This window comes from Pelecanus crispus, chromosome 10 (genome assembly GCF_030463565.1).
Source record: "Pelecanus crispus isolate bPelCri1 chromosome 10, bPelCri1.pri, whole genome shotgun sequence".
NCBI classification, from domain to species: domain Eukaryota; kingdom Metazoa; phylum Chordata; class Aves; order Pelecaniformes; family Pelecanidae; genus Pelecanus; species Pelecanus crispus.
Window position 1 is genome coordinate 23,096,981 of NC_134652.1, and position 25,262 is coordinate 23,122,242.

Genomic DNA, 25,262 nt, shown 5'->3' on the forward strand with positions numbered 1-25,262 from the left:
TAGTCTGCACTGGCTCTTCTCCCTGGTAAGATGTTTTGCAGTCTGTGTCCTCTTCCAGAGTGCCTCTCATCTTGAAAAATCCTGCTGTGGTCCCATGTGCCTGCCCCATGCAAGGGAGCTGCAAAAGGCACAGAACGGTGCGGGTGTGCTCTCGCCTGACCCAGGTCCGGGCAGAAGCCTGAGGTTTGGGCAGGGGGTCAGGCAGGATCTCCAGCACTGCCTTTTTGCCCTAAGCTGTAAAGCAGCATTTGTATAACAGACTGTCAAGGAAGGGTATTTTCGCCATTTATCCTTAACCACCAGGCTGGTGGAATAACAGATAAATGCATCAGTCCATTAAAGGCTTGGCTTATACTGCAGTGGCTTTTTTAATATACAGCTAGGATGTGGTTGGGAGTTGGCACTGGAGGAAGAAGGCATTCATTAGAGCCATGTAGTTAAGTCTAGGCCCTGAGGGAACGTGTGCAACCTAATTGGTTGCCCCAGAGCCCTCAATGCAGACACAAGGGGAGTTCAGCTTCCCTTGCCCTCACCCCTCACTGGGACCTATCTCCTGCAGGGCTGCAGTTGCTATTTCCATGGTGCTTCCAGTGAGCTGGGTGAGGAGCACCTGCCTCCTGACAGAGTGACCGCCCACACTTGCAGGGCTATGCTGTGCCCTGAGGCCAAAGCACAGCCCCCCTGAAAATGGCTCCGACAGCCCCCCTGCACTCAGGGGAGCAGCCCGGAGGTGTACCAGGGTGTTTGCTCCAAGCGGAGCCGCAGCTGCAGAAGAAGCTGTCAGGCTGTGAGTGGTTGGGCCAGGAGAAGGAAGGCAGTGTCTGTGTGTCTGCAAGAGCCAGTAGCCGAGAGGACTTGGGGACTGCTCAGTGGGAAGAGCTGGCACAACCAATGTGAGGATGCCACTGCCCTTGTCCTGCATCCACTTGCTGCTGTGAGAGCAAATGTGTTGCGAGGGCCAAGAAGTCATGCGGTTACCCACTGCAGAGCCAGGCTTGGGAAACCTTGGTGCTTGCAACTAGGCACTGTGCCTGCGTGGTCCAGCTGTGCCACACGCCTTTCTAGAGACCACCAGGAGCAGTCTGTGTGCCTCAGGGCAGGCTGAGGATCAGCAGTGTGTGACTCCCCTGGAGCCAGCCAGGGAAGGAACCTTTCCTTGTCTACCCCTTCGCCATCCAAATGTCATCTGGATCTATACAGCTGCCAGGACAATATGACATCCCAGGTTGGGGTCTTCCAAGCAAGAAGTTCCTCATTGTGCTGCCCTGGTGACACCCACACCCTTCCGGGCTGGGGAAGGAGTGGTGTGTTGCAGGTTTGTGAAGATGAGCAAGGGCAATGCTGGCAATAGTTGGAAAGAAAACTCCTGGAAGCTGCCTGTGGCTGGGCTTGAGGAACTGGCAGAGACCAGGAGGCTGAAAGGGATGACATGGAACCAGGCGGACTCTCATGCAGGGAGGATGTGGTACCTGCAGGCAAGGACTGGAGGTGCTGAAGTGCCCAGGTGACAGTAAAGAGGGTTCCCAGTGCATGGCTCTCTAGCTAAGCCCACTGGATTGGGACTGTGGGGTAGAGCATGGGGGACTCCACCTGTCCCCTTCTCTGTCATCTGCCAGAGGGGTTCCCTGCTCCCTCCTGCCCATCATCAGCTGGGGAGGGATTCAGAGCAGGGGGGGCTGGGGGAGCCAGGACTAAATCCTGATCCAGCCAGGCTTATGGCAGTGCTGGCCCAACCCACAGATGCGGGCACATGTCCCTCGGGAGTTACAGGGCTGCGGGAAGGTGAGGGGGATATGGAGTAGAGTGTGGTAGGGAGAGCAACAGCTACTGTGGGGGAAACACATGCGGTTTGGAAGGAAATGTGTTTTCCATGGGTGGCCTGGATCTCCAGCCAGCGTGGCAGGAGAGGACCTCTCCCTTACCCCTTGCAGCTCTCAGCAGGGCTGCGTGCAGGTGCTGGGAAGGTGGCAGACATGCTTTGTCCTGGTACAGACACACCGGGAAAGCTCTGAGCTCTTCTACTTGGTTAAATTTGTCACTCTGGCTGAGGCTTAGAGAAAAGCCTTCCCCCTCCCCACCCTCCTGCCATCAAGAAGCTGCTGAAGGAATCAGGTCGTTGATCCTGCAGCAGTGAGGCCCCTAATTAGCCCAGCTTCTTGGAGTCTGCCAGGAAAGCTGGCTGTGTGTGAGGCAGCTCGGGGACCCGCGGTCCCTGGTGTGGGGGAGAGGGGCCCTGCGCAGGCAGGAGCCTGGCGAAGGAGGGAGAAAATGGCAGTGCTTCAATGCATTAAATATGAGGAGAGCCTGCTGAGCCTGCCACTTTCTCCCCACGTCTCTGTGCCTGGGAGGGGAGAAGGGGACACGCTTTCTGGGTGACAGTAAGGGCAGGCAGGCATGGAACTGGGCTCACTGCAACCAGGAAGGAGGGGTAGCTCTCCCCAAATTCCTCTTGCAGGCACAGTGTGCACGTGAGGCCCAGGCTCCCCTGGGCCTCTCCTCTCGCACGCATTTAATAACAATTGCTGGGCTGTGTAATAAAGTGCTGTTTAATAGCGAATCGATCTGGCAGCCTGGGTGGGCAGGGACCGCTGGCTGCCAGTCCCGGTGGCTGCCGTGTGTGAAGCCAGTGCGGTGGCAGCACGGTGTCCAGGGGTCCTGCCACAGCACCCCTCCCCTTGGCACCCTGCTGCCCCACGGCAGCTCTGCATGCACCCGCACCCAGTGCTGGGATGGGACACAGAGGGTGGGGTTTTTTCCCTTGTAGCATGAAGTGGTTTTCTGGGACTGGGGTGGTGTTTGCCATCTTTGGGGTGCCTGGTGACACAGTGGTGCCAGGTCCCTGGTGGCCTGGGACACCTTAGTACCTGTGGCTGTGGCGTGCTTGGGGTAAGAGGCGCACACACAGCCCCATCGGAGAGGTCAGTCCCCAGCGTGGGATCTGCTCCCCAGGGCAAGGGCCAGCAGCTTGCTGGGGGTGGCTGGTGTCCCAGGACATGGTGGCGTTTGTCTTCTCGTCCTCGTGGTTCCCCAAGCAGTGGGGGGTGGGGGCGTGGGGGCAGCCTGTGCTCTGCAGCACAGGGCTGTGCGCGCTCACGCCTGAGGATGCGTGCCCGTGGTCACACGGGAGTGTCCACGCTGCTGAGCAGGGACACGGCGAGGTGCGTGCTGATGAGCGGGGATGTGCACAACCGGGACAGGGGCACACGTGTGGTGTTACGCTGGGACTTGCACAGCGGCATACAGCGCTGCGTCCGCCGGTGCCTGAGGCCGGGTTCACCCTGGCACACGGGGACGTGCACACCGGCACCTGCACGGTGCACACCGACACCTGCACGGTGGCACGCTGGGGCACACGGATGTGCACGCTGCTACACCAGGACAGAGGGACGTGCACACTGGGATCCGGGGACACGCACCCCGGGGCCGGTGCGGGGCCGGTGCGGTGCGGGGCCGGCCTCTCCTCGCTCCGCGTGTGCCGGTGCCACCGGCTGGGGCGGGGCGCGGCGCCCGGCGGGGGTTTCCCATTGGCTGCCGGGGCTGTCAGCGGGGCGGAGTGACAGGCCCGGGCCGGGATTAGCGCGGCGGGCTGGGGCTGGTGGCACCGTGCTGTGCCGTGCCGCGCCGTGCCGCGCCGCACCGCGCCCGACGGGGCGGACCGGGCCGAGCCGGCGGCAGCGCGGAGCAGCGGCGCGCAGGATGCGGCGGCGGCGCTGCCGGTAAGGCGCGGGGAGCGGAGCGGAGCGGGACGCGGCGGGGGCCGGAGGCCGGAGCGGGGAAAGTTGCAGCAGTTGTTGCGGGGGCCGCGGCGGCTCCAGGCTGCGGCGGCACCGGTGGGCGCCCGGCGGGGCCGGGATCCGCCCGCCGCCGCCGCGGAGCAGCCCCGCTGGGCAGGTGCGGGGCGGGCGCGGGGCCCCCGCCCGGGACGGGGGAGCCCGGCCGGGGCGCGGGGGGAGCGGGCGGGCGGGCGGCTCCGGCGGCCCCCCTGGCCGGGGGGTGCTCCCTGCTCATCCGGCTGGATGTCACATCCACTCAGGGCTGATCCCGCCGAGACGGGAGATGCCGGGCGAGGGAGGCCGGGCTGGGAGGGCCGGGGAAGGTTGGAGGGTGGGCACGTCGCCCGCCCCGACACCCCCTCGGGAAGGGGTCCCCGTTCGTCCCACAGCCCCAGGGCCGCCACGCACCCCTCCTCGGTCACCAATGCACCCCCGAAACTGCCCCGTGTCCCTCCCGAGTGCAGCGGCACCGCCTGGGTGCCATCCCGCCCCTGCTCCGTCAGATGGCCCGGCACCCACAGCCTGGTTTCCCCCATTCCCCGCCGCCGCTGCCGGCAGCGGTAGCGTGCCCGGCACCAGGGCCGGCCCATGCCCAGCCCTGCACCTCTTGCTTCCCTCCCGTCCCCGTCCCCGTCCCCTTCTTTGCCCGTTCCCCTGCATCCTCCCCCAGCTCCTGCGCGTTGTCCCCACGCACCCCTGCCGTGGGTGTGCTCTTCCCCCGCAGCGTAAGCAGTTCCTGCTGTCTGCTGCCTTCCCCCCGCATCGCCCCGCTCAGCCGGGCAAGCGCCTGCACGGGGAGTAGCCATGCCCTGTTGCACCGGGTACAGCTCAAAGCCAGGGCAGGGAAGAATCCCTGGACATCCCTTCGGCCGCTAAGAAGGGACAGCCAGGAGGATCAGGTTCCTTGTATGTATGAGATGTTTTATTGAACGAATGAAATCCCCTGCTGGTGTGCAGCTCCCGGCTATCACACTGCAGCTCCCGTTTTTCTCTTTGAACGCGTGCCCTGGGCTGCCTGGGCAGCCTCCCTCTAAGCTTTCCTCTGCAGGACTTCTCCTGCCTTCAGGCAGCGGGACCAGCAAGGAGCCCACCGGTGCCTTACAACCCATTCATCACAGTGATTTAAAGAGCATCAATGTGATTCACGATTTAAATCAGCAAGCAGGAAGCCTTAGCTCCATCATTGATTTTTCATCTCTGTTGCATTTGTGCCTTTTACCTTTCATTTTTAAAGAAAAGCTCACTCCGCTGGATGGTGTAGCCGTCCAGCTTTGGTGGCTTGCAGGCAGGCATGGCCTTTACTCTGAATTTGATAATTCTCCTTTGATAACCAGGAGGACACGCTGTGCTTATCCCATTTATTTTAGCAATAACTCGCATCAATTGAGATAGGCTGGTTTTTATAGATTTGTTATGTTACAGTGAAAGCCAACTATTTCTAGTGATAACTTTTTTTCCTTGGCATGTGTGTCAGTCTGAGTTGAGATAAAAAGTGGAATTTCATTTGAAATATATAAACCCCACATCTTTATTATTTATCAGTTAACTTCAGCAACCTTGAATGTGAACACAACCATAGCGGGGAAAAAGATTTTAAAAACACTAACTGACACATTAAACAGGAGAGTGTTTTTTTTGTGGTGGGTGAATTACAGACTGCTGCTGCTCAACAGGAGCCAGATTTTTTAGCAGTGTGATAGTGCAGATAGATGGGCGCCTGTCCCATGGGGGTGATTTGGGCTATTTTATTAAGAGTTATGTCTCTGCATCTCTGAAGCCTAAACACCGTTGAAAATCCAGCCCCACATCCTTCAGGAATTTTATCCTATCTGGTTTGTACTTGGAAAGAGGGAGAAGAAATCATGCTTGCTTTCATTTACAACTGGCATTTGGTTTCTCACTTTCAAATGATGAGGTCTAAGGGAGGGACTTAGTATCCTAGCATCTGTCAGTAGGCAAAAGCAGCCAAGGCAGAGTGTTCTCTGCACACCAGGAATTCAGAGAAACTTGGGGAAGGATGAGTACAAGTTCTAGCTTCACTGGGAGAAAGAAAACCGTCAGCAGCGCTGCCAGTAGCGCTGGTGGGGGTCTCCGGGTCCTGCCTTCCCCTGCGCCAGCCGCCCTGCTGCTGTGGGGTGGCTGGTCTCCCCTCTGGATAAAGGATCTCTTGGCAGAGGCAGGCAGGCGAGCTGTGTGCAGGGCGGGCGTGCTCCATTCCCCCAGGACAGGATTGTCGTAACCACTGCTTTTTGGATCTGCGGGTGTTGACAGCTCTGTCTGTGCCACCGATAGCGGCTGCGGCATGTGCTGGTGTGACACACTTTAAACCCAGGCTGACCTCCAAAGAGAGTGGCTTCTTGCCCATGCTGCTCATTTTAAACTCCTTGAGGAAGTGTAATTGGAGGATGTCTCTATGATCCAGTATATCATTCCCCCCCACCCCCTTATTGAAGTGATTTTAGTAGGGTGTGGGTAGTAAATATATTCAACCTAAAGCAGGATGAATGAAACACATTTTAAAGTGCGTAGCATGCTCTCCTGCCGTGTCTGGGGGGTGCTGGTCTGTGGGGGAAGTGCTTCAGCATCCTGGCACCCTGGAAGAAAGCAAACACCCCAGGGCGGCTGGGGACCGAGCAAAGGGCTGCTGGCGTCCTCGCAGTGGTGCCGGTGTGATGCCCACAGTGAACCTTACCCGATTCTGGCAGCGGGAGGGGATTTGAAGGGGGCTGTCTCACCCGCAGCATCTCCTTCTCCTGCGAGGGCAGGGAACCTTTTGCCTGTCCTCCCCATGGCCCCGGACTCCTTCTTGTGTCCTCCCTCCCCTAACCAGCTCTCCTCGCCCTTGTTTCAGGGCTGCCTGAGGATGCGTCGCCCCCCGACCCGGCCATCATCTCAGGGGTGCCGGGAACCCACGTCACCATCCCTGTGCCGCCCTGCTGGGCTCCGGACCTGACACCTCCGTGCCCTCCTCCGGCGGGATGGCCCAGGCGGGGGGACCCGTCCGCTTCCACCCCGAGGAGGGCTGCGCCGCCTCGCCCCCGCCGTTCGCCCGCGGGGTGGACCGGAGGTCCTGGCTGGCGGGGGGGAGCCCCGAGGCTGGGAGGCGCAGCCCCCCGCGCTGCCTCACCCCCAACCTCAACGCCGGCCGCCTCCACCTCCTGCGCAAGGGCCTGGCCCCCGACGCCCGCCGCTGCCCCCTCGGCCTCTACAACAGCACCGGCTCCTTGGCCCGCAAGCCGGTGGAGGCGGCTGCCTTTGGCAATGGGAGCTGCCTGGGTGGGGGGCGGCTGACGGCCCCCTGCACCCCACGGCGGGGCCAGCCCAGCCCAGCGCTCTCCTCTCCGGGCAGCCGCAGCCCGCTGGTGGCAGCGGCCCCGGAGGGACACAGCTCTGTCGTCACCTTCCGCTTCATCGAGAAGGCCAGCGTGCGGACCCTGGGCGGCTTGCCACCCCCCCAGCCCTGCTGGGACAACGGCCCCCGCAGCCTCAGCCGCAGCCTGGAGCTCGGTGGGGACGCGGAGTCCCCCCAGCCCCTGCCCCAGCAGCGGCTCCTGCGCACGCTGAAGCTGGAGGCCTCTGCGTCTGACCCGCTCCTGGCCGGGGGCAGGACCTCGGGGGGAACGCGTCCCTGTGGGAAGGAGCCCTGCACCCTCAACGCTGACTGCCTCTGCCGCTCCCTCACCAACGGGCTGCCAGAGGACTTCCCCGCCTTCGCCAGGAGCCCCCTGAAGCCAGAGCCCCGACCCCAGGTAAGTGCTGGGGTGCCCCATGCTGGGCACGGGCTCTGCCCCAGGGTCCACCGCCCACTCACCACTCTCTTCTCCGCAGGGCAGCGTGTGGCCGTACCCCCGGCAGAGCTCGGCCCATGCCCAACGCATCGCCAGGGCCAAGTGGGAATTCTTCTACGGCTCCTTGGACACCCCGAAGACAGGTAAGAAGTTGAGGGCAGCATGCCCTCAGCCGGACTGACCTCTCCTTTGCAACTCTGAATCACTGCCAGGACTCCCCCTGGGGCTACCCATCCCTTGGGATTTGTCAGTGCCCACCAGACAGCTGAGATCCCCCCAAGATCAGCCAGTCTATGTCCTCCTGGGGCCAGATTCTGCACGCACCAACCTCCCTGCAGAGTCCCCTGCGGCCGTGCAAAGCATCGTGCAGAGGGGGTGACCAGAGCCCTGACCCCTGGCAGCTGCCGGCTGCCTCTGCAGAAGGGCTTCAGGGTTGAGATGGGGGCTCGGGGCTGGCTGCAGGTGCACTGGCACTGACAGAACCCTGTCTCTGCCTCTCCCACCCTTTTTCCTTCTGGCTCCCCGTCTCTGTTCCCTGGTGCCCATCACACATGTGACCCCACTCTCGCTGTGCGTGTGATGCCGCAGGAGTGGCTCCCCAGCGCTCCCCGGCGCGGCTCCCCACGGCTCTGAGTGCTCCGGGCTCCCTTGCAGGCTCCTCTGCCCCCAGCCCTGCTCCCCTGGCCGAGCCCCCCCAGAAGCCCGTCTGCCTGCTGCCCGCTGAGCCGCCAGGGTCGATGCCTGAGCACAGCCTGAGCCACGTGGAGGTGGAGATAGAGGTGTCTCCTCTGGGCGGCCAGAAGCCCGGCTCCTGCGAGACTGGGATTATAAGGAGGACGGTGAAGTACTCTGAGACAGACCTGGACACCGTGCCACTGAGGTGCTATCGCGAAACCAACATCGACGATATCCTGGCCGAGAAGGAGGAGGTGGATTCGGCAATTGAGAGCCAGAAGGACAGCGAGAGCAACCCAAGCTTCGAGGGCACTCCAGGCAGAAGGAACAGCACGCCGGAGGAGCCCCCTGCCCCAGGCACCGTCTGCCCAAAGGACGGGCTGCAGGACAGGGACGCAGACGAGGATGATGAGGTGTTTGAGGCGATGAGGAAGGAGAACAGGGAAAGGTGAGGCTCCATATGCGAGGGCAAAAAGCTCTTCTTGCCCTCCTTATTATCTCCTGCATGGCAAAATGGGCTCTGCCGAAAGAGTGTCTGAGCCAAATGTCCTGGTAGCTCCATCCAAGCTGTGTGTGGGGGTCAGATGGAGTTCTGGATCCCCAGGCTGGGATGGGACTGGGGCTGGGAGGGGACCCTCACCACCCCATGGGAAGCATAGGGCAGCGCTGGTGATCCCGCCCCGGGCACTGCACCGTGGGCCCCGCTCCCCTGGGATGAGCCCTGCATCTCAGGTCACCCAGCTGAGCCAATGCTTCCCGGTGCAAGTCCCACCAGGACAATTACGTCCTGCCCCGGTGCTGCAGGGTGTTGGGGTGATGGTGTCAGGGCACCTGAGCCCAGGCTGTGTCCTGGAGCTGCTGTGTGCTGGCAGGCGCTGCCAGGCTGCCCTCCCCTCTGCAGACGGCTGCGCTTCGGTACGGGAGCGGTCCCTTGTGCTTGGTCTCAGTAGGTATTTTCTGTGTTTATGAAAGAGTGGGGTATGTGTTGGGCTGGAAAAAGCCTTTCGTTGTCTTTTGTGTCATTTTTCATTTGTGTGGCAAAACACCCTGTGCTGGGAGGCTGATGGAGTGGGTGACACCAAGGTTATCATTTGGTTGCCCACCTGTGGGCAGCTAACGCTGTCTGAGCTGCCATCTGCCCTGTGCCAGGCACTGGCAATTAGGCCTGTGGCGTTTTGGGCTGGCGGCACGAGATTGTGTCCGTGGAGTGTCCTCTGGAGCAGTGGTTTGACCATGAGGAGTGACGGGCATCATCTGCCTGCCCCAGGAGGCATCAGGAGGGGAAGGAGCTCCAGAGCACTGTGCAGGACTGGAGGGAAAAGGCCCTGGCAGGGAGCAGGAGATGTCTGTGCAGGCAGTAGCAGCCAAGGGCATCTCCTGACATGTATTGGCAAAGACTCTTGGGTGAGATGAGGGGGCTCAGCATCATCAGCAAGTGCTCCGCAGGAGTGGGGAGAGGTCTCACCTGGGAAGTGCAAAGCCAGAGCGATGCCTGGGATGCGGCATGGCAGCGTGCACTCACCTAGCTGTGCAAGAGGCAGGTGGTGGGAGAAGAAAAGGGAGGGTTTGATGTCAGCAGTGGGAAAAGATAATGAAAAAATAGCCCCCATTGGTGCCCCTGCACTGGGAAGGAGAAGCACGAAGGTGCTGGGCTGATGGGGAGGGAAGGTGTGCATCCCGAGGGGAGCTGGGCTCCTGCCAGTTTGTCCAGCCCTTGCATCTCTAATGGAGGGGATGGATACAGTCCTCCCTGCCACCCACCCTGTCCTCAAAAACTTTGGGTTCTAGAGAAAAGCTGAAAATAAGCCTTTTTTTTTTTTTTTTTTTTTTTTCCAAATGAATAGTGATGGAAGTTTTGAGTAAGGTGTAAAGTTATTGCCACTGGAAGCAAGTTCTTCAAGTTACTGTAACAATTATCTTACATACTGATATTTTGTTTCCAAATATGTATTAGGCCACCCAAGTCCTATGAGCTGTAAGCCTAGACCTGCTTTTTGCCCTCTGAGACACCTTATTGTAGCTCTCCAGGCAGTGCTGGAAAGCTTGGATGTGTCCTTAAATGCATTGTTGCCCCTAAAGACGGTGCTCCTGGTGTAATTACCAATGTGTAAATAGGGGCATCATGTTCATTTTACATGGCTTCTTTGTAGACCAGTGGCTCTTTTGATTTGTAGTCCCCTGAATATTCCCCAGGTACCTGCAGACCCTGTAGGCAGTGTCTTGAAAATCACGAGCCTCAAACTGCGAGCTTGTTTAGTCCCTGCATGGCAGCCCTAGGTTTTTGCTTCCGCACTATTTCTGCGCTCTGCAGCTGCAGTCCTCCTCCCTGTTTACCAGCCACCAGTATTGATGTTTTCTACTTCAAGCTTTCTGCTTTGCCTGCTCACAGGAGGGGTGATGCCAGGGTGATTAAGCAGCCCCCCGGCTCCCCAGAGCCAGCACCGTTCTGCTGCTGCAGGAGCTGCTGTACCCTAGGCCTGGCCCAGTAGCTGGGAAGGACCAGCCCTGCAAAATTACTGAAGCACCTTCAGATGCTGATTTGCAGCATTTAGACATGTAAATCCCTTTGAAAATCTGACCTTAAAGGTTTAGCACCTTCTGCGAGGGGGATTTTGGCTTGGTACTATCTTGTTGCCCTTCATATTCTGGCCGAAGGGCATCTTCTTTGGTGATTTACTCTCCCAAAATAAGAGAGCGTGCTAACAGCTGGTCAGCTAAAAAAACCCAACACCAAATCAAATGAGACATGGAAAGCGACAGAAGAAATGGTGTCTTCTTCCAGCAAATCCGCTCCCTGAATATATTTAGAGTCAGATCTACCAACTCTAATGACTAGTCTAAGCCTTTACTGTCTTTATTCCCATTAGTCCCAGAGAGCTGAGACCTGTCAGTGAGAGCGGGCTCAATTCCCTTCCTCCCCGAGCATCGGCAGACGTGCTGGCTAAGCTGGAGGCCGGGCCCGGCTTGGCCTGCAGCACCGGTGCCGTGAGCTGATAAGAGAGAAGAGGCTTTGCTGGGGGGTGCCCCACTCCCCCGGGAGCCCGGAGGGCTGGTGGGAGGCAGAAACGCCTTTTGTCCCTGCAAGCAGAGCAGCCTCTCCTGGGAAAGCCCTTGGATCTGCTACCTGGGGAGCCTTTCCAGAGCCTTTGTGCTCGCTGTTTGGCAGAGAGAAAAATAGATGCAGGGCAAGCTTTGTTGGGGATTAAAAAATGGTTATGGCCCTGATTTCATCAAACACTTAAGCATAGGCTTAGCCTGCCTAAGTAGCCACAAGTCTCTGATGTGTTGTGCTGAGGCTGAGCCTCTGTCCCAGAGCCCAACATGGCCACAGAGCCGCAGCTCAGGCGATGCTCCCACATCCCGCAGGCTCCCGCTAGTGGGGCTGGAGAGGGGATGCTCAGGGTGACGCCGGCAGGCGCCTGCTCATGAGCGGGGGGAGATGCCTGCAGCTCGTGGGGGAGGACTGGGGGCAGCGTGACCTCAGCGTGACAGCATGGGCACTGCAGGGGACTGTGGGCAGCCGGCGGGGGATTGCAGCGCCCGTGGTCAGCACCTGCGGCTGAGCACGGGTTGGAGTTGGACACTGAGCCCTAAAAGCGGGCAGCTGCCGAGCTGGGGGAGATGTGTGAAGGAGCCTGGGGGAGTGCAAGGAGCTGCTGGAGCTGGTCTGCACAAGAGCTTTGTTCAGAGAAGAATAAAGCAAGGGGCTGCTGGGTGGTGCTGTCCAGCCTCACTTTCTTTGGCCTGAGCTGGGATCCCCCCACAGGGCCTGCAGTGCCTGTGCAGGGGGCTGGAGGGTCACAGGAACATTTGGCAGAGAGAGAAAACCACTGAGGGCCTGAGGAGAGAGGTTTTCCCCTCTTCTCTCTGCGGGGGATGGCACGACTCTGCAGCACCAGGCGGGGAGGCTGGGGCGAGCCCCTTCCCCTCCATCAGCTGTCAGATGCAGCTGCTGAAGCCCAGTTGCTCAGACCGCCATGGTCCCCGTGGGCAGACCTTTGCCTGAAGTGCTGCTGGCTTTGGCGCTGATGTGCAATGCAGCACGGCCATCGGCTCCCGGGATCCGCTTCCCCTCCGTACTCACCTGGCCCTCTCCCGAGGAAGGCTCACCACCTCTCCCTCCCCAGCTCAAGGCTGGAAATGCTTTCCTGCCGCCCATCGCCCTTGCGGCAGATGCTCGCTCACAGCCTCTGCGTCTCCTCCCCTCCTCTGCTCCTCCCAGCTGCATTTGTCTGGCTTGGTGACAGTTCGGTGACCCTTCCTGGGGGGCCGGAGCAGGGCACAGGGGGGGTGGCAGCCGAGGGGGGCTAGGCAGCACAGTGGGGCTGATGAAGCATCTAGGTCCAAGCAGGAGTGGTGTGTGCAGGCAGCATTGCATCCATGCTGCTGCGACTAGATCCTTCTGGAGCTGAACAGCTTTGCGCTTGATATTTTGGGGTGGAGAGATTGCTTCCAGAGCTCGGACGGTGTGGACAGAACCAGCTGTGTTTTCTCTGTGGCTTGGTGGCAATATACTTGATCGCAAGAATGAGCCCAGCTCCCTCTCCTGGGAACAAGGTCCCTTCTGTCCGCTGACGTTGTCCTTCCCGGCACAGCCCGTCGCCCTCCTTATGGATTCAAGGCACAAAACGAAGTCAGCAGTGTTAGCTTGGTTTGTTAGCACGCAGCTGGCTGGTAAGAACAGGGAATGCACTTTTGCATCTATAAAGCTCATCTGCAGATGTTAAAGGGGTCTCTTCTGCCTTGTCCTCACCAGAAAGCCACACCGGAGCTGGCGGCTCCTGGGGCTTCTACGGGAATGGTAAGAGCGTTGAGCGGTGCTGCACAGCCAGGGTGATGCTGGTGGAGGGGCGATAGCAGCCTCCGTCCTGCCTTGCTTACCTGCGTCTGGCTTAGCTGTGCTCCCCTTGAAGGCAGCCGGCACTCTGGGGGAGTCAAGCTGCCAGCTCTTGGCCTGCTGAAGTAATCAGGGTGAGATTTTTGAGTGGTATGGGAAGGCTAATAAATGGAAATCATTTGGTGCTTGTAACAGCAACGCATCTTCTGAGCCCTCTGTGCGAAGCTGCTTGTTCATAACAAATGTTACGACAAGTTGGAGCAGTTCCTCTCCTTTAATCAGAGGAGAGAGTGGCATAACAAGTACTTTTCTGCTGCTTTAATAAAATGATAGTGGCTTATGAGTAAAGTAGGCTTTTAGGGCTGTGTTTATGGTTGTACGGCTGAAGCATTGATGTTCCCTGGGTTGGAAATATCCCTGTTGTCACGTGCTCAGACAGATGGGCAGGCTGCGCTTCACCTCATTTACAGGAAAAAATACTCGGAGCTTCAGGGTTCAGAAACTCCTGTGTTGGGCTGGACCCAGACCTGTGCTGGAGAAAGGCTGGCCCTTCCTGTGAGGCTGATCCCTGACAAGATGATGCACCAGGACCAAGCCTGGCCTCTAGGACATGGGCCAGCTCAGGTCCCTGAGCCCAGAGCTGGGTATGAGGCTCCCTCCATACTGCCTGGGGAAACCTGGGGCTCAGCATCACCTTGTGCTGGGTCCCAGATGTCTCCTGGGACCAGCCAGCAGACCTTGCAGGTGGGTATTGGTCATGCTCTGAACACGGTGCTCAGCGACCACGGTGCTGTGTTTATGGAGGAAGTTGTCGCACTGTCCTGAGCAGCTTCAAGAGGAGCCTTCTGGGTTTCAGAAGCTCTGAAGGCTTGTGGAAAATTCAGCCACTTCCAGATTTGGTTGGAAATGGAGCTGAATCACATCCTGCTTCTGGTGCTTGAGCCCTTTATTGGATGTAAGCTCAAGTCGAGTGACTGGGAGCAGTAGCCATCTCATAAGCTTCTTATGCGGGTGAGCCACTAAAGGGACAAAAGTCTGTGGCACATTAAAGGAGAAGCATATGTCTGGAGGGAGGCCAGCCCAGTCCCTCTTCCCATGATGTCTTGGGCAGGCGAGGCGTTTCCTTGGAGGTCTACAGATGTTCAGAGGAGATTTCTGCCCTCCCCAGTTTCCTTCTGGAGCAGCATGTAGGCTTTTGTTTCGGGGATTTGGTCCCTTGCTCTTCAGTGATCAGTTCTTCTCACTTTCTTTCCCTCTAGGATCATGGACCGAGACACACAGGGTATGCTCAAGTCTCCAGTGCCCTTCCTCCTCGGGCACAGCCTCTCCAAGGATGGCATGGACTCTTTCAGCAAGCATTTTGAGAGCATCATGGAGTCCCATCGAGCCAAAGGCACATCTTACACCAGCTTGGACTCCATTGACATCCTCTCCTCCCCAGCCCGCACCCATGGGACCTTTTTCACTTTTGACCTCCCAACCCTCACCCCAGAAATACAGGGACAGATCCGAGACAGCGCCAAGCTGATCGAGGAGAACTTTGCTCCTCTGGCTCACTTGGAGCCAGACTCTGGGACCAGTTCGGCCACAGATGCCCCCTGGACAGAGAGGGAGGAGGAACGGGGGAGACGAAGGAAGGGTGCTCGGCACAGCCCTTGCTGCTCAGAGGACAGCTTTGGTACTCCCTTGGCCTCCAACATGAGGTGAGTGACCAAAGTTGCTTGCTGTCCAGCTGGGCCACCAAGGCTCAGTGTGGAGTCTAACCCGTGCAATGTGTTTTGCCTAACCTGTGTTGCTGGGGAAGAGGGGAAGGGTCAGGACTGGGTGTGCTGGATTTTCTGTGACGTGGCCGATCAGGCCAGCAATCACCATTGTGTTGTGGTAGGCGTGTTGGTGGGAGTACATCTCCTTTTTCATCTTTGCCAGCTTTGTTGGTGCTGGAGGGCTGTGAGGTTTCCTCCAGCCTAACAAGCAGGGAGTCCCAGGACTTCAATCCCGTGGTGGTGTGCATTGCAGGACAGCCCAGCATCCATGGTGGCTGTGGAGAGAGGCCAGTCAGAAGTTGAGCACCAGTAGAAATTCAATAGCCTTTCCCTCCTGGAGGCCAAGACTTCCTGATACTGCTGCGTCCCCCACCATCCGAGTAGCAGCCTCCTGTTTCTTGAGGGCAACAGTCCCATGGTCTTGTACCTATCGTTCTGGCCTCTTCAACCTCCTCAGTCTTGTGTGTGTTGGGAGATGGAGGGCAGAGATGAGCACAGCCCACCAGAGGCTCATTGCTCCGAGCCTGCCTGCACCGGGGCTCAGGATGGCTGCCCCATGTCTGGGGAGATCTCTGGGGGAGCTCAGCCCCACCACTTCCAACCTGTTCCTATGTGAGACTATGTCCAGGCTGAGACATTACCTTCCTGTACTCCTCCCCCTTCCAGCAAGGTCTTGGGCCGAGGCACTTGTGATGTGGCAGGTTGGCAGGCTGCATCTTTTCCCTTTTCCAGGGTATATTCCTCTGGAGTGTGGTCAGGTCCAGTCTGGATATCAGGTCTGGTCCAGTGGTTCAGCTGCAGAGCTGGCACTCTCAGAGAACTTGGTGTCTCAGTTATGCCAGCGCTGACTTTCCTGTTTGCATTGCCTCCCTGCAAGGTCTCTGTGCACAGTGACCTTCTGTGCAATGCCAGCGCCTCCTGAATCCCTCATCCACTTTCTAGGCTTTGGTCTTTTCCACGCAAAATTTTTTGGGGTTTGGTCTTTTCCAGACCTATGTCACTTCTGTTTGCAACCTGTGCCATCCTCATAGGCTCATCTTGGGGTGGCCAGGTGGGAATCTGAGCTCTGTGTCCTCTCTGGTGTCTGCAGTCAAGAAAGGAGAGTGGGATATTGCATCTGCTGTGTGGTCCCTGGATCACTCCAAGGGCATTTTGGGGCAGAGGGGCGCTGGGTTAGGCATTCCCTTTCTTTGTGACACTGAAGCCAGGGACATGGTGGCAGAGGCCAGGTAAGGTTTGTGCAGTAAAACTGGTGATGTATGAGAGGCACGAGGCACTGAAGAGTGGCCGTATCCAGCCATAATTGGTGCTCTGCAGGAAGAATTGGCTTCCTATTCCTCTGCCAAGGCAAGGGACTGAAACAGAGCACCCTGGAGAAACCGAGAGGACAGTGTCTGACTTACCGTCCACAGGGTACTATCGTACCACAACAACACTGCTGCAGGGGCACGGAGAGGTGTGAGGGTGCAGAGACTGCAGCTGCAGCTGGCAGCAGGAACCGCAATAATGTGGCTTAACAGAGGTTTTTCCTCACTGTTTTATAGTCAGTGGAGCACAGAGCATGCCAGCAGTGCCGAAGACGCTGCGGCTCTCTCCTCCCCTCCTAGCTCAGGTTTCAGAGCAGCGCTGGGCTGCAGCACAGGCCATGGAGGGGTGATGTGTCCCCCTGCAAGCTGCCCTGGATCTTTGCTGAGCCCGCCTTTGCTGAGCCTCTTGTCTTCTCCTCTTCCAGCCCTCACAAGCAGGAGTACCTCTGCTTTGGTGGCAGGGGAGTGTGGGGGAAACCCAGCTGCAGCCCTCACTGCACTCCCTGGCCTGGGGACCCAAGGCTTGGGCTTTCGATAGCACCGTAAGTGCCAACCTCGCCTTCTGTTACGCACGCACATGGAGTCCCAAGCAACTACTTCCCCCGTTTAGAAACAATTCCCTTTGTATCAGTAGGTCCCTGCACAGTTCTTAGTCCCGTTCAGGCCCTGTTTCTTGCCCATCTCCTGGGCTGTAGGTGATGTTCAGACCCGCCATGCTGCCCCGCAGCAGCCGAGCAGGTGCCCTGGCTCCAGCAGTGGCCTGAAGTGGCGGCTGCAGGAAAGACAGTGAGAAATGAGGCATGGGGGAGCAGGGCCCTGCCGCAGCCCGGTCCTCCGCTCCCGGCATGGAGCGAGCCTCCCCTTGCAGCTCCTGTGGGCAATGGTGGACAGGGATGCAGGTGTGGTTGGGATCTGGTGTCTTGTGCGGTGGAGTGGAGACTGGGACTGGCTGCATGAGCAAGACTGGGAAGCGGGGAAGGCGTGGGGTACCAGGGGCTGAGACAGCCCATCGTCTGCAGGGTCACTCCTCAGGCAGCAGGGCTTTCTGGCAAAGGAGAGGTGCAAGAAGTTTTCTCTTTCCCCATCACTGGTGCTACCAACTGTCTAGACTCCCGAGTGGAGCTGACCATGAAGCTGAAGCTTCCCAAGTAGTTTGAAGAGGTCTCTGGGCTGGTTGCTCAAAGGTTCCCATGAGCTGGAGTCAGCGGCTCCTGGTGCCTGGCAGGGCTGATCTCCTCGAGTGGGGAGTATCCTTGTGATGCTCCCATTAAAGGGTATTTAATGGAAATTGCTGGGGAAAGGAGCTCAGGGACCTCTGCAGTCATCGTAATGCAATATCACCCATGCCAGCAGGGCCAGAGCAGGGGATTTGCCACCACCTATGGTCACAAGCAGTACAGACTGACTGCAGTCAGCAGAGGTGGACTGGGAACCCTGGGCAGGGGGGTTCTGCAGTGGAGGCTGTGCTTTACGCTGGCTGTCAGCCTCAGGATTGGCAGAAGGGACCTCGGACTGCAGGGCTTTGGCATGAGGGGTGACTGGTGAAGAAGGCCAGTGGGTCTAGACCTGTGTGTGCTGCCCTGCGACTGTCCTTCTCGTGCCTCCGAAACCTTTGACATTATTTGTTGCAACGGTTGGGGTCTGGATGACCCTGCAGCCCATGACTTTCCATCTCTCTCGGTGGCAGGAGCAGCCCACTGGCGATGCCCCCTGCATTGCAGGGGAGACGCGGTGTCCCCCGTGGCTGGTGGCCTTGGTTCACGCAGCCTTGTGGCTCGTGCCAAGGCTCTGGTGTTCCTCGGCACGCGATAGCCTGAGACCACGCTTTTATCTTGGCCTTGCACACGGGGAGTGTGCCTAATTGCAGACCTGGCGAGGCCTTCCGAGGTGCTGGGATGCCTCCACCTCCTCCAGTGGTGAAGGAGGGAAAGGGAGGGAGCCGTGGCTGAAAAACAAGTGTCCGGTGTGGGACCCCCTGCCCCACCCCTCCACAGCGGAACACCCCACGATGGCACCCCTAATGTGTGAGTAGGTTATTGCCCTACTGGGGTGGGAGGTGAAGGTGTGCAGGTCCCCCGCTCTTGCTGGGCAGCCTTCAGAAGGCTGCAGTTAAAGCAGTCTGTCCCCGGCCATGATGGTGACCTGCAGAGCGTGTGCGGGGGCAGAGCCCTCCGGGGCTGGCAGGGACCCTCTGGGGCTGGCAGGGCTGGCTGGGGGCAGATGTGGCGCTGGTGACATGGCAGGGCAGGAGCCGGGGCAGCCCGGGGGACTGCAGGGAGGTCCCTCCTGCAGTGGCAGCCAGGCTTTTGCAGCTGCAGATCCAAATCCCCGGGCTTTGCAGTGCTGCCGGGTGCGAGCGGGAGCCCGGAGTGCCGCCTCGCCTGCCGCAATCCCGTGTACCGGCAGCGGCAGGCAGGATGGGATGTAAAAGGGCAAATTGCATCTCCCTGGGGGTGCAAGCCCCTTGAAATCCAGTCACCCAGCTTCCCTTGCCCATCCCACTCCTCCAGAGCCAGCCTAGGCCCCCGGCACAGCCGTGCAGGTCCCTGAGGGGTGCCAATGGAGGGCGGGGGGGTGACTTGCCCACCGTGCCACCCCCGTGAGAGGCGAGCGAGGCAAACTCTGCCGGGACCTGAATCGGGGTCATTGCCTGGGGTGGGACGGAAAGCAGGGCGGGCAGCAGCAACGCGGGGGGACCGCGAAGCGCCTGGCGAGCAGGGCCCGGTCCCGCGGCGAGGGGCAGCGCGCCCGGCGCCTCGCTAGAGGGAGAGCTCGGCCCGGGAGCGGCGGGGGAGCCCGCGGGGCTGGCAGCCGCCCCGCCGGCGCTGCGCCGGGAGCCCAGCCGCCGCCCCCGCCCGATCGCGGCTCTGGCGTGCGCCGGAGCGCCGCGGCCCTGCCAATAGCTCCGCTGTGTTTCTTTATAAGGTCCCTTTCGTTACTGCAGCAGTCGGTGAGCCGGTGTGTGTGTGTGTGTCCCCCCCCCGCCCCCCTTTCCCGAGCCCAGCGCAGTCTGTCAGCTGGCCTGAGCTCCCAGTTGGCACTGGGCGAACTGGTGAGATGATGCCCTGAGGGCTGTGCCCAGTCTGGGGGCCCCGTGGGGTGGATTCGGGGTGTGATGCGGGAGAGTGGGGGGAGAGGGCTGAGCAGGGGGAGGAGGGCAACGAGGAAAGGATGGAGATAGGGGAAGGGAGGGATGGTGTGGGATGGGAGCACAGGAGGGGGACAAGGCTGGGACTCAGGATGAAGGAGTGTCCCCACAAGCATTGGCACGGCAAGAAATGGGGCACGAGCCAGTGGGAGGATTTCCCCCAAGCATTTCCACGTCGAGCCGCGAAGGGCAGCAGGAGCTGGGGCACAGGATGGGGTGGCAATGCTGGGGGCGGGCGCTCCATGGCATGGAGGATGGAGGCAGCAGGCAGGGTTCCAGGGCTGGCAGGGCTGCCCACATAGGCATGGGCAGTGGCACATCCCTGTGGGATGCAGCCCCTCGTGTCAGGTGTTAATTCCAGCCCCCGGGTCTGACCCAGAGACCCTAGGCAGGGCTTTGCCCAAGGGTCTGAGAGACCCAGGTTTCCCTGTGCTGACCCCATGGCATCTGTGCCTCTGAAGGAGAAGACAACCCTCCACCCAGCAGGTGAGTAACTGGATTTTAAGGCTCTCAGCTGGCTCCAGAAATTGTCTGGGGGGATTTTGGAGTCAGCCCCTGTCCTCTGCAGGAGCAGTTGTGCCCCCCACAAGAGGGGCTGGTGGGATGGGGTGATGGAGGACAGGCACGTATCTCCGGAGAGGGCTGGTGCTGCAAGGGAGGCTCTGGAAGTCCACAGAGAAGCAGGACTGAGGAGGGGCACAGCTGCCCAAAGTTCAGTCCTACCTGGATCTGGCAGCAGTAACGCTGGCAGATGCCGCTGTGGCTGGGTGATTTAAGGACCAGGTTGGACTCCAGAGCTGCCAGAAAGCAGGACCAGCCCCGCCTGTGGTTGGAGGCTGGCCTGGCTGACCTTCAAGTGTCCTCCCAGCCCTAACTTCAATTCTGCAAGGAATGAACCAGCCCAGATCTTGGCTGTCATAAATCAAAGTCGCTCCGCTGAGACCGATGGAGGGAGCTGCGTTTATTTAGCTCAGCTAAAGATCCGGTCTGGTACATTCTTAGCAGCAATATTAGGCAAGCTGGCCTTGCTTGGTGGAAGCATCAGGCATCTAGCCATGCATGCGGGGCATCAGGAATTGAGGGCAGAGTGCTGCTCTGACCCATGCACGTGTCCCTCACGGACATGGACCAGGCTCCCTGCCCTGTCCCTTCATGGTGCAGGATGCAAACCAGCCTCCTGTGGGGAGCAAGTTGCATTGTGGTTGGAGGTTTTGAGTTTCCTACAGCAGGTGTCTCACCTGGAAATGTGTCCGGCAGGACCTGGACAACCCAGGAGCTCAGCTGAGCACCTCCAGCTGAAACCAGTGCCCACACAGCCCAGCCTGTCCCCAGGGATGTCTCTCCTTCCCTGCTGCTGGGGAGCAGGGCATTGGTGCAGGAAGGGTCTCACCATGCAGATACATCCCAGATACATACAGCCAGGAGCTGGAGCACTGCAGCCAGGGAAGGTGCTGCGGTCTCTCCTGCTGGGCTCCGGGCAGCCAGCCAGGGGAGGAATATTGGGGCAAGATGAGGATCTGGCTCCAGGAAAGGAACGTTTGGCCCTGAGAAGGAACACTTGGGCCCTGGAGAAGCATCTGGCCCTGGAGAAGGAGTGTCTGTGTGCTGTGACCCTGAGCAGGACCATGGACCCATAGCTGCTCCCTGGGGCTGGGAGCAGAACCTGGTCCTCATGATGAGCTGGGGTGGGAGGTGGTCTAGGAAGAGCCTCTGTCCCGGGGCGAACCCTGAGCTGGATCATGTGCCTTCCTCGCAGAGACCCCCAGAAGCGCCTCGCTGCTGCCGACACAGGCTCTGGGGACCCGGGCTCTCTAGCGAACACCTCCGAGGTGGCAGGGGGACCTGTGCTCCAGGTGACGTGGGGGGCGGCAGTGGCTGTCCTAGGCGGGCAGCAGGGAGAGGGATGAGCTAGCACTGGGTCTGCTCAGGGATGACTCATTTCAGGCACGCTGAGGGTACTCGCACAATACCAAATTTGATCTTTATTCCTTAAGTGTGGGCCAGTTCTTGAGTTGAAAATGTATCTAATGTAAAAAATATTATCTCGGTGTTTCTTCAAGCCAAACTGAAATGTCACTTTAGAAAGTACACTAAAAAAAAACCACCCTGAGACATTAGCTCATTGGCAAGAAAATTAGCATCACCTCAGTTGCCTCAGACATGGACACGTCTCTTTGCTCTGTTCTCCATTTGCTTGAGGATTGGGCTCTTGGTTTTCTCTCTTTAAGCTGCATGTTCTCCAAGCCAGCTGGGGCTTTAAGTGGTGACAGATGGGTGCCACGAATGGGGCACTCCCAGCCTATTGAGGCTGATGGTCCATATTTAACAGCATAAGAGTGGCTTGAGTGTTGGAAGAAAACCTGTTTCATGGCATGGCTGGGTAGTGCCTCATCCTGAGAGCAAGGCTATGCTATGCTTTGCTGATGTAAAACCCCGATCAGTATGGGGACTTGGTGAGGAAGGGGACAGTAGATCCTGCTGGTAGAGCTGCTTTGAGACCTAGGCTGCGGTCTCTGTATGCCCACTGCAAGAAGCAAGGCAAGAATTGCAGCCACGTGTTGGGAGCCTGCAGGAAGATACAGATGTTGAAGGACAAGAGAGGTTTTGTAAATGGCCCCATGCCTGGATGCTCAGCATTAGGTAGGAAAGCTGAGGATCACAGATTGGGAAGAGAATTCATTTGGGGAGACTCAGTGCTCTAGGTTTGCCCCCAGAGGCTCCAGGAACCGGCCATGTGAGGGCGGACAGCCTCTCAGGCAGAACAGGCAAGGTCCAGAAGGGTATCAGGAGTTTTTAGTTGTGGTGGTTGAGAAGAATGAAAAGGTCTTCAGAGGGTGACTGAGCAGCTGCTTGCTCTGGAGGTGCAGTTGGAGCATGGGGAGTGGTAGAGGGATGGCTTTGAGTTTTGTAACTTAGTCTGTGGCTGGAAAAGCGGCCTTTGAGCTGCTGGGCTGGGAAGGAGACAGTGCCCATGCCCCTGTGATAGCAGATAGAGTTTTAGCAAAAAATAGAGTCGCCACAACCCATGGCTGGCAGGTGCCAGTTGCTGGGATGGACTCAACTCCTCCACTGCTGGGAAGCAAAGAGCCTGTGAGCCCTGTCTTTGGCTGAAGGCACAGTGGCTGCAGCTGCACAAGGAGCCAAAGTGGGGCCAAGGTGTGTGCCCAGCACTGGCCCAGCAGCACCCAGCCTGTTCTGCTGTCGGGTGCTCCCCGGGGCAGCTTTGGCCCTGTCTGCCAGTGCAGGCACAGCTGGAGGGCAGCAGGCACCAAGGCCCATGCCAGCGGCACCTTTGGATGTGGCCACCCTATTTTGGGTGGAGGAGAGGTTTCAGGCAGGTGGGAGGGATGCCCGCAGGATGGGGTGTGCTGGTGGTGCAGATGGTGATGCTGGAAGCCTCCTGCCCAGCACAGCTCCCCAGAGCAGACGGACCCAGAGCTGCTGAGCTCCTAGTGACCTTGTGGCCACTCCTGTGGATGCTCCCACCAGGGTGGCATGGAGTGATGGACAGGCTCCCTGAGAAGGGCTGGGGCCAAATGGGCACAGATCTGCCCTGGGCCACCAATCCAGGTCTTACCACAATCACTGCCCAGCACTGCCAAGCTCAGCGGTGGTCTGAGCCAAGTGCATCTCCCCCAGGGACTTGCAGGGTTTCAGAGCCACTTTCACCAGGAAAGTGTCTGTCCCACAGGTTTGAGTGCACAGCAGCTTCCCCCGCTGCACGCTGGCTGGGGATGCCGGGATGCCAGGAGGAAGGCACCCAAGAGCCCCCCGAGGCATGGGGCAGCCTGTCAGTGCTGCGCAGGTCTCCCCTGGGATGGGCAGCGCTGAGCAGCAAGGAGGCTCGTCTGTGGAAGAAGCGGAGCCTCGAGGAGATTGGCCTGGGTAATTGGCTCAGGAGAGCAGGCCTCTTAAAAGTCAATTAGAGACTTTTAAAAATAAATCAGACTGGAACATTGCAAGGACTGCCAGAAAATTTGGGCGAGGTCAGAGTTGTTTAATGTTTGTTGTTGATTAGATTCAACTAGTTTTTCGGTTGGGATAACTTCTGCGCTGCTGAGTCAGACTGCTTCGGGGGCTAAGCCAAGAGTGTCTCCTAACGTGGCCATTTAAGGCATGGTGGGCTGAGAGCTGATGGGCAGCCTGAAGAAGACAGTACACCCCGCTGCGAGCTGGGAGGCTGGGGGGGGTGGTCCTTCATCTTCACTCTCTCTGCCTCGGTTTTCCCTTCTGTGAAGTGCTTTGAAGTTGGTGGGTGGGAAGAGGCGAGCGAAGGAATTATAGTTGTCTTGTCTTGGGTAGAAACTGTGCTCAAGAGCAGCATGAGGAGTTTGTCCAGGTTAAAAAATGAGTGCGGATCTGTAGGACAGCATGTGATGTGCACATGTTTCTGCTCCAAGTCTCCACCGCGGCTGAGCTTGGCAGAGCCTGAGCCCACACATGCAGTTTCAAAGGCTTGGGGTGAGGGACTTTAGAGCAGTTGTCCTGCCTTTCCACATCCAGTTTGGACATGGGTTTGGGTGCCTTGGTCCTGTCATCAGTCACTGGAGCTGTCCTGTCACCCCACCTCTCCTCCAACTGCATCCCCAAACCTTCCCTTAGCTCGCAGACCCAGCCTCGGAGTGTTTCTAACCAGTGTTGTTCATCCTGTGTCCCAGAAGTGAGTGGCTAGTCTCCAAAGCAGGGTGAGGAACCTGCATTTCACGAGAAGTTGAACAAGGAGAGGATCCATAGGCAAGCTAACATGGAGCATCCCTTCCCATTGCAGTGACCACCCCCTGAGCCAGCTGGTTTCGGACTCAGACTCGGAGATGGACAGCGCGGAGCAGCTGGCCCTGGGTAGCACAGACACCCTCTCCAACGGGCACAAGGCTGACCTGGAGGCTGCCAAACGCCTGGCCAAGAGGCTCTACAACCTAGATGGCTTTAAAAAAGCAGATGTGGCCCGTCACTTGGGGAAGAAGTACGTGTGGGTATTCACAAGGAATGGCCCGTGCTGCAAGGGCCCCACCTGCACCCGTGGTGTACCCACAGCTGCTGCCCTTGCAGGGCACCGGGCTGGCAGGGAATAGCTGGTAGGACCCCAGAGCCCACTCCCCGTGACTGGTTGTCATGGTTTAACCCCAGCCAGCAGCTAAGCACTACACAGCCACTCACTCACTCCCCCTGCCCCAGTGGGATGGGGGAGAGAATTGGAAGAGTAAAAGTGAGAAAACTCATGGGTTGAGATAAGAACAGTTTAATAATTGAAGTAAAATAGTAGTAGTAATAATAACAATATAATAATAATAGCAGTAATAATAATAATATACAAAGCAAGTGATGCACGATGCAATTGCTCACCACCCACTGCCTGATGCCCAGCCAGTCCCCGAGCAGCAGTCGCTGCCCCCTGACCAACTCCCCGCAGCTTATATACTGAGCACGATGCCATATGGTATGGAATAGCCCTTTGGCCAGTTTGGGTCAGCTGTCCTGGCTGTGCTGCCTCCCAGCTGCTCACTGGCAGGGCATGAGAAGCTGAAAAGTCCTTGACTTACTGTAAGCACTACTTAGCAACAACTAAAACATCAGTGTGTTATCAACATTATTCTCATGCTAAATCCAAAACACAGCGTTATGCCAGCTACTAGGAAGAAAATTAACTCTATCCCAGCCAAAACCAGGACACTGGTACACCTGGTACAGATGTACCAGGTATTCCCTCTAAAGGTCTTAAAACCTAAGAGACATCCGGGTTTTGGTACCTTCCTACCATGACTGCATCTTGGATGCTTCAGTAAGGTGTCAGGGCAGGGAGATGCCTAGCTGACCTCTCGTGGGCCCTTCCACCTCTAGCTTCTCCAGTTTCTCTTACATGCCCAGTATTCCCATTGGATCTGTGGGTGACTCCTCTGAGTTTCACGGGAGTGTGTGGTGTCTCTGTCCCCAGCGTGCTTCCCACAGCCCTGGGGAGCTTCCAGCCTCCTGG

The 25,262-nt window shown here is 58.5% G+C and overlaps 1 protein-coding gene across 1 annotated transcript in view; it reads left to right on the forward strand.

The window, feature by feature from the left end:
- The first annotated feature begins 6,751 nt into the window (after positions 1-6,751).
- Positions 6,752-25,262, forward strand: part of PSD (pleckstrin and Sec7 domain containing) — a 35,437-nt gene continuing 16,926 nt past the window's right edge. Inside the window, exons 1-5 of the mRNA XM_075717939.1 lie at positions 6,752-7,522; positions 7,602-7,704; positions 8,216-8,684; positions 14,333-14,776; positions 24,060-24,254. Of these exons, the coding sequence (XP_075574054.1) occupies positions 6,752-7,522; positions 7,602-7,704; positions 8,216-8,684; positions 14,333-14,776; positions 24,060-24,254 (1,982 nt within the window). The remainder of the gene's footprint in view (positions 7,523-7,601; positions 7,705-8,215; positions 8,685-14,332; positions 14,777-24,059; positions 24,255-25,262) is intronic.